The sequence below is a fragment of the Mytilus trossulus genome, chromosome 4 (assembly GCF_036588685.1).
Source record: "Mytilus trossulus isolate FHL-02 chromosome 4, PNRI_Mtr1.1.1.hap1, whole genome shotgun sequence".
Classification (NCBI taxonomy): domain Eukaryota; kingdom Metazoa; phylum Mollusca; class Bivalvia; order Mytilida; family Mytilidae; genus Mytilus; species Mytilus trossulus.
The window spans coordinates 37,824,174-37,832,659 of record NC_086376.1 but is presented as its reverse complement, the minus strand read 5'-3'; the positions used below and the strand labels follow the sequence as shown (position 1 = coordinate 37,832,659).

At 30.1% G+C, this 8,486-nt stretch overlaps 1 protein-coding gene across 1 annotated transcript; it reads right to left on the bottom strand.

Moving 5' to 3' along the window:
* Positions 1–239: 239 nt before the first annotated feature.
* On the bottom strand, positions 240–7,503 carry LOC134715250 (homeotic protein deformed-like). Its single transcript, XM_063577312.1, has 3 exons — positions 6,988–7,503; positions 5,232–5,431; positions 240–888 (listed from the first exon to the last, which is right to left on the bottom strand). The coding sequence occupies exons 1-3, from the start codon at positions 7,280–7,282 to the stop codon at positions 502–504; spliced, it is 882 nt and encodes a 293-aa protein (XP_063433382.1). The 5' UTR covers positions 7,283–7,503; the 3' UTR covers positions 240–501.
* Positions 7,504–8,486: the final 983 nt, after the last annotated feature.

The following is an 8,486-nucleotide window of genomic DNA, read 5'->3' as shown; positions in this document are numbered from 1 at the left end:
ACTAAAAATGTATTGTGAGAGTCAAATACTAAAGTTATGCTGGTAAAGAGATCAGAACAATATATATTGTCATAGCAAGACTCGTTCGTTTGACATGTTTGAGCTTTTGATTTTGCCTTTTGATTAAGGACTTTCCGTTTTGAATTTTTCTTGGAGTTCAGTATTTTTGTGATTTTACTTTTTAGGGGCCATGTATATTTGCCTTATAGATCATTAAATGCAATAGAACAAGTCAGTAGTAGCTTCAGTTACCTTTATTATAAAGGATTTGTTTAAGATACACATGGAATGAACATGAATAACGACGTTTTTGACAGATTAGAAAAATCTCAGTCATTGTATTCTCCGACTGTTTCTTTCAGGAGGCCACCCTTATGATACATCTATACATTTTTACACATATGGCTCCCATACTCAAGAGTACATACAGGTGTGACCAGGGATATACACGTGCGTATGTGAAGAAGAATGTATACAAAAATGTTTTTTCCATATTTTTATTTACATTCCACCCGTGTCATCTTGAACGTCTAAGTCATTTTCACTCGAAGAGTGCGACATCTGGGTTTTAGAAATGCTTAATAATGTTTCAGCCATGTTCTCATTTGAATAAACGTCAGGCTTTGTTAGGAATTTTTCATTCATTACTACACTAATTGCAGGATCAATTTCGGATTTAACTTCCGTTTGCGTGTCTTTATTATCAATTTCGAATGCCAGTGAATTTTTTTCCTCACTTTTATTTTTCTTGGCTGTCGACGTATTGTTGTGTTTTTTCGATACATCCGTGCTTTTCTCCACATTCAGTTTGAGTTCTGCAGCTTCAGCGTTAGAAATATTTTCCTGTTTCTTCCATTTTGTCCTTCTATTTTGAAACCATATCTTTACCTAAAACAAAACAAACACGTTGAAATATCGTTTTATAGATAATTAGGATCTGTGTTGTTGTGACTCGTGTAAGAGTGTCATAAGTAAAATTAACGAGAATTCAATGACGTCTTAATATCGCTTCCTCTTGTATTCGATGCATAAACCATGCATCCATGTCATTCACGATGAATCGGTGATATCCGATATCGCCAACTTGTGTAGAAACAATTCTAAACAATTAAGTGATTATTGCAAAAACTTTCATCTTCATAATTGTGAAGACTTCAAGTTCTATTAGGGTTTACTGATTTACGAAATCGGCAATGAAAATAATGGATCAAAAGAAAAGGCATTGTTTGGAAATATATACGGTTTTCATTTAGACAAAGTCAAACTCACAAATGTATTTTATTCTGGGTATTTGAGGAGTTACAACAATGAACATACAATAATGACTATCAGTAAAATAGTTCCAGTTTCAAGGAAAGATATGAGGAAATATTATCAAATTAACAATTACCTTCCTATCTTCATACACACTTATACATAATATTTGTTCCGTTAAACAATGCTATCTTAAGACTTTTAAGTATATAACAAAATAGCTGTACAAGTCACAACTCCTTTGGTAGTACGCCTCATTGCAGATTTATCGGACCATACATTAATTTTGTTAGGTCGAAAGGAGGCTGTATCATAAACGTATTTCCGGCGGTAGGGCATGAACAAAAGACATCGAGACAAAATACATTACATGTTGGTGGGTAATTAAAGGAATGCCGTATTTTTTAAAAAATATTTTAAATGAGTTATCTTCCCTAGTTTAAAACAAACTGTAGTAGTGCAATGCTCTATCTTTACCCGTGTATGTTATTTAAATCGGATTTTGTTTCGTCTTCATCGGTTATTTTAAATATTTGTTTGTTTGGTTCCAAACGCTCGTCCTTAAATGGAAGTTTTATTAACGCTGGTCATAATAGCAATCTCATACCACCGATTAACGGGGAAAGTGCCGTAGATGAGTCGTTCTTCCGTCGACAGATGAGTGTGTTTCCGTCAAAGTTATTAAAGATAATAGCATAAAACCCAAAAGGGTCTGCATGATAATGTCCAACATCAATAATGATTAATATGCAACATTTTCATATAAACACATAACAAATCATAATAATGATCTAAAATTGATATCATTCTGAGAAATCATGTAATCAGCTTTTCTCAGTTAATTTCATGTCATTATTGTATCAATATTTAATTTGACAAATTCCGTAATCTTTTTTAACCATAAAGTACTCCCATAAAATACCTCACACACGCAGTAAACGGCGATCGTTAATGGCGAATTAATGAGCTTTTATAACAGCGCCACACTTATAATTTTGACACTTTACGTAAAAGTGTGCCCTTTTCCGGAAATAGCCTACTTAAATGAAATTTAAATTAGTTAAAAACTGTTCAGATGAAACAAAAACTTACACCTGTCGTTAGCTAAATTAAAACATTGACAAATGTATTATAAAATGTTATAATATCTAAATTGATTCTTGCGTGAAGAATTATGGTTTTAAAAAAACACCATCGCTCTAATGGTTTCCATTAAAGATACTTTTCTTCTAATCGTTTTTCTAATAATTGTTAGTTTGCACGTGTCAGTCTAAACTTGAGACAATATTGTTCACGTATCGTGTCTTTGTAATAAAACTTCTTAAATGATCTTAAGATTTGAGATATAACTTAATATGAACAATGTTTTTACATGCACATACTGCGGCTTTGAAAAACATGCATATTTGATCCGACATTTACGTTCTGGACCCATAGCTACTTTGATGATCGTGTGAAAATTTTAATTTCTCGTACTAGTGTATTGGCTATATTACGGGTAGATTAATTATAGAAACGACAATTTTACGACAGGGATTTAAAGACACAAAAATGCAGAAGTTACTAAACACAACTTTAAAAGGTGAAAGATGAATCAAGCATATATATATAGAAAAATAATTTGAATTATGTGCCTTTAAAAAGACCGCAACGCATTAACTTTGGCATAGTTAAATAAAGTAAAATGAATATGATACGGTCATCACGCACACTTGGATACTTAATAGAAGCTTTTTTATGCCCCATTTATGGACATATTGTTTTTTGATCCGAGCGTCGATTTGTGCGTCCGTTCGTACGTCCGTTCCCGTGCTTCATGTTAAAGATTTTGTTCGGAGGAAGTTTTTCATGAAGTTGAAGTCCAATCATCTTGAACCTTAATAACATGTTCCCTATGATATATGTCAAATAAGGGATTTTGCCCCATTATCACGGTCCACTGAACAAAGAAAATGATACTGCGGATGTGGCATCCGTGTACTTGGGACACATTCTTGTTTCTAAATATTATTATGAAAGGGTTAACTTTTCTTTCTATGTTGTAGGTTTTTGTATTAAAAAACCGGGAGAAATTTTAAAAATAGTATATTTATGTATGTAGCCCAGAACCATCTTCAATACCTAATTTGAAAAAGCGAGATAACCTTCTTATCGGTTAACTTTCTCACTTTTAATGGATGAATTTATCTTGCATCACATTTTCACACATGACTGCTTTTGCATGCTATTACCAATTGAAAGTTAATGAATGATTCCCGGTGGTCTTAAAAAGCAAATTTCAAACGCCCAAAATGTAACTTCAGCCTATGCTGATCACTTCATTGATTTTAATCAGAGATTAAATTAAACCGAGGCTAATGATTTAAATCAGATCGGCGATAAATGGACGATTGACGAAATGAACTTTGTATTGCAAATGCGCAAGTTCATAATAATAATTAATATTGCTTCACAATATTTCTATATGAGTTAAAAAAAAAAAAAGAGTTAAATTCAGCGAGCATTCAAATCATAAAAGATCAAATATTTTTGCAGATATTTATTTCTATTTTTGAATATCTGAGGTCTGAGAAAATAGACATAGAATTGATATCGTTCTAAATTATAGTAACGAATTAAACATTATATATACTCTAACATTAATACTATGATAGTTACGGTTTTAAATTTTTAATATTTAACTTTGTTAAACCCTACCGTATATAAATATCACTCTAATGTAATTATCATCATCAACATCATCAAAAAATAAATTCAAATTAAATATTAATTTAAAAATATTCAGTAACGTAAAATACGGTGAAGATAAATGAATGAATTTAAAAATGTATGACGTTTGCCATTTTCTTAAAATATATGTGGAAAGGAACGGTAACTAAAAAAAAATACGGATTTCCCATTTTCATTTCCGTATACAAATGTATTTCAACAACAAAAATCACCAATGAGAAGTTACTTTTTCTTCCTCCTAAGATAACGAGTTTGATTTTTTTTTATAGTTTTAAAGTTTTTATTCATAAACAAAAATTGTTGTAAAAAAACTATGAATTTATTGCTTACAAACTTATTCTAATCTTTAAATATTTGAATTCCTAACAAAAGAAATTTTGAAAAGTTTTAAAAAGTGCTAAACAACCTCCAAATCTATATATCCTCGCTATTGATTTTAAATAAAGATATTATACAAGATCAATGGCCATTTTGCTATTTCTGATTTATATATATATAAAAAAAACCAAATAGATTAAAAGGTGCACAACGGCCTTATATAGATATAGGAAGATGTGGTGTGAGTGCCAATGAGACAACTCTCCATCCAAATAACAATTATGCATGTAAGAAGAATTATTTCAAGTAAAAGTAATGCTGGAATCTAATAAGTTTATATAGATTAGGAGAATACTAGCAACTTTTTCGTGTGATTTGTTGTGGTTTAATAGTTTAAAACATTTTGAAAATAACTTATAGTTAAGCAACGGATATGGACTTATTAATTCATTAAAAAAAATCAGTGCATGGTGACATGTCCAGCAAAACACACTAAAAGTTGTTCTTCATCTCAAAGTAAGACTTCATTGACAGTTTTAAAATTGGATTCGACCATTTTTTCTGAATCTTTTTGATCTGTGAGATTATTTGTGTTGACTTCTGTTTGTCTTTTCCGTCTTGTTATCCCCATTTTTACATCCCCTACTGCAAGTTTCAGTTAACTTTTTGTACTAATGTGAAAACTCAAGTTTCAAAGTCAACAAAAATAGGTATTGAAATAAGAAAACATTCTATGTAGATAAACCTGAAAAAGCCAGTGAATTTAAATTTGACTCATGAATTAGGACAATGAACTAACATTTTGTGTATGTGATACCTGATCACCTTTTATATACAGTAACTCTTAAAAGGGAAATTCGCATTTTCAGGGTGAAACTACAGGAGAAACCCAGCAATGACATAGACAGTTTTACTATATATCTATCTACCTGTGTTTCTGTAACATTTAACATTGTAGCCATTTCTGCTCTTTCTGCCGAAGACAAATACTTCTTCTGCTCAAATTGTTTCTCAAGTTCAAAAATTTGTCTCCCGGTAAATGTCGTTCGGGCTTTCTTTTTCTTATGGTTTGGATCACTGCAGTTGTCATCTGATGATCTCTTTCGTGAATCCTCGGGGTCAGATTCTTCTGAAAATAAATGAAAAAAATAGTTCTATAATAAAGTTACATTTTTGTGCAACCACATTTTTCTTTCATTAAAAATCAAATGTGGATTCAATGACATAAGCAACTTGACCTTCTTGTCGTGACCTTCTTGTCGTTATTGGTCTCTTCCGTTCATTGTTGTAAATTAAAGGGTGAAGCTGAACACCAATATGCAATATTATTATTTCAAATTTGAGCTGTAGATGATTTAATAAGATTGCTTTATTTGTATCCAACTAATATACCTATTTAGTTTTATTTAAGAATTTTTTAAGTATTTGGAAATTCCTGTTTTCCCTTCACTGATTTTTTCACGCATTCAGCGATTTATTTTGGCAACTAAATTTTACGGTTTTACTTTTTCTGTTTAAAAATTCAAACGTGCATGGATGCAATGATAGAAGGAACTTGACCTTGTTGTAATTATTGGTCTTCCGTTCATTGTTGTAGACTTCCCATCATCAATTTACAAGGCGACCAACTCCGATGATCTCCGATATTATTATTTCGGATTTCAAATTCGTGTTTGATGAGGCTGCTTTATTTGCACCCAGCCAAAGCCCCTTTTCTAATTTTATTTTGAACCATTTACCTTTTTTAAAATTCCTATTTTAACTTCACTTTTTCACACTTAGAACATGTAATACTAATAAGAAAATTGTATAGAAAAATGGTAATATTGTTGTGACCAATTGCAATCAGTGTATTTTAAGATGTAATTTGAACAGTCACGTATACACTGTCACTTTTATTTATTGTATATCTCATCAAATATGTTACAAACGAAATATTGGAAAATATTTTGCTCTCTCACGGAAAAAATATTAATTTTACTAAATTAAAGAACTAATGTTCTGCATAAAACATCTTGAAGTGATATTCAAAGTTTCAGAGAAAACTGGTTCCATCGTGTTTTTAATATAAGATCTTTTTATAATTTTTCTATAAAAAAAAATGGAAAATGATTAAAAAAATTGTAGTGTTTTGAAAACGCTATCGACGTCTGTAAATCATGACAATGCAATACCACAGATATGTGAAGGATACCCATTTTTTATACCACAATGTACTTGGACAAGACTTCTTACACGGACAAAACTATCAAACTATTAATTAAAAACATCAATACTGACTTTTGTTGTGCGTTAATAGTTAATGACCATTTATGATTATTTATCAGTCGTAGGACTATTGGTTGTCAATTTGTTTGTTTGTTTTTTTATTTTCCAATATATTATATAAATTACACATTATCTATATTTACACATAATTTTATATTGAATTATTCCAACGCCTGAGAAATAAAAAAAACAATCTATATATAATATAGCCAATATTTCATAGCTTGTCCTATTAAATTTTGCATAGAAACTTCAAATAATTTACAAGTACAATAATAATTCGTTATAATACAATGTGACACCACTTTATTTATTTTTGCTTATCGAAATCTTAAGATATAATAAATAAGACGATTTTAACTTGAATGCAATCTATATTAATATTACATAAAAATGATAAGAGAAATGTGACTTTACCTTTAATTTCCTGCTTAATGTAACACGTGCTTGTTCTCAAGTAGCACCCTTCACATTTACATGTATAGTTTCTTATTAAGTCATTTTCTTTAACACTTTCTTTCTTAAGATTTTCCTTTTCATTGTTTTCACTGATTCCAAGTATATCCGATATGAAATGTCTCCTACTTTTTCTAGGAGGTTCATAGATGTGGGGGTGCCATGTTCTAGGTGTGGTGAACAGCATGCTACCCTGGTGCAATAACCCCGCCGATGAAACAAAGGCGTGCAGTCTATGGTTCATTCCACATTCCATAATTATACAGAAGAAAATAAAATAAAATCGATTGTTTTTTCACCTCTGCAGATATAACAAAGTGTTTAAAATTTTCTCTCCTTAAAGAAGGTAATTTGTTAAAATTTAAACTGCAGTTCTTAAGTGTTATTAAAAACAAACGATGGTTAGTGGTATAACAACTCGAACTGATATAAATCTATTAGCAAGTTAATGAGGCTATAAGTTGATGCCGGTCTGGGGGAGGTGCCTAGCGTACATAATAATGTACTGTAATTACTAACATTTAGTTGGAATTATTGGCAAATTCGTTGTTATATTATACTGTCACTTAGAAAATTAATGATCATAAAACATTACCGATAAACTCCCGATCATAAGGCTAGGTGTCAAAAGTAAGCCTATAAGATTTCCAATATTGACCGATTATATGGCGTTTAATTGTTTTAGTTATCTAGACCCATATTGCTTCTGATAGTAGAACAGATCACTTTACAAATTACAAGCAATTTTCTTTTTTCAAGATTATTTAATTTTCACTTCACGCGTGTTAGTTCAAAGGTCCTGTAAAAAGAAAAGTAGATTTTAGACGATTATAAGCTAATTTGATCCATTTAGCAATAAAACATAAGAAGGTTGTAGATATTTGTTCTCTGGATATAGATATAAATTTTAAATTATTGATAAAGCTGTAATTAAGCTGATGAAGTATTATAACTAGAAATCTATTTACCACTTTCTTTCTTGAAATAGATAATTTTTGAAAGATACATTTCGCGCCTAAAAATATTTATTTCTCTATTTATTATTATTATTTCATTTATTTTGTTTATTTATTTTTTGTATCTATTTATTATTTTGTCTATGTATTTATTCTATTTATTTATTATTTTGTTTCTGTTTACTCTTATTTTTTACTTTATTTATTATTAAAAAAAAAGTGTGTAGTAAGGTCATGATTTGCCTTTTGTTGTAATTAACTTTTCGATCATATTTTATTCCAAATTATATCACAGATGGAAAATGAAATTAGCAAAGAAAATCGCTTTCAAAATGTAAAAACATCTATAGTTAGATATCAATTAATTGTCAGTCTATTGCTTGATCATTCCGTTAAAATGTTCATTGTTATTTTTTTCTTCGTAAAAAATACAATATTTGTTGATAGGAGCCATTTTATAACCGTTACAAGCTGAATAGTTTTACACAAGGGAATCGTATATGT

Coding starts and splice junctions, on each gene's coding strand:
- LOC134715250 (XM_063577312.1), bottom strand. CDS start 7,282: ATGGAATGTGGAATGAACCATAGACTGCACGCCTTTGTTTCATCGGCG. Junction 5,432..6,987: donor CATTAAGCAGGAAATTAAAG/GTAAAGTCACAT, acceptor ATTTATTTTCAG/AAGAATCTGACCCCGAGGAT. Junction 889..5,231: donor TAAATGTTACAGAAACACAG/GTAGATAGATAT, acceptor GTTTTGTTTTAG/GTAAAGATATGGTTTCAAAA.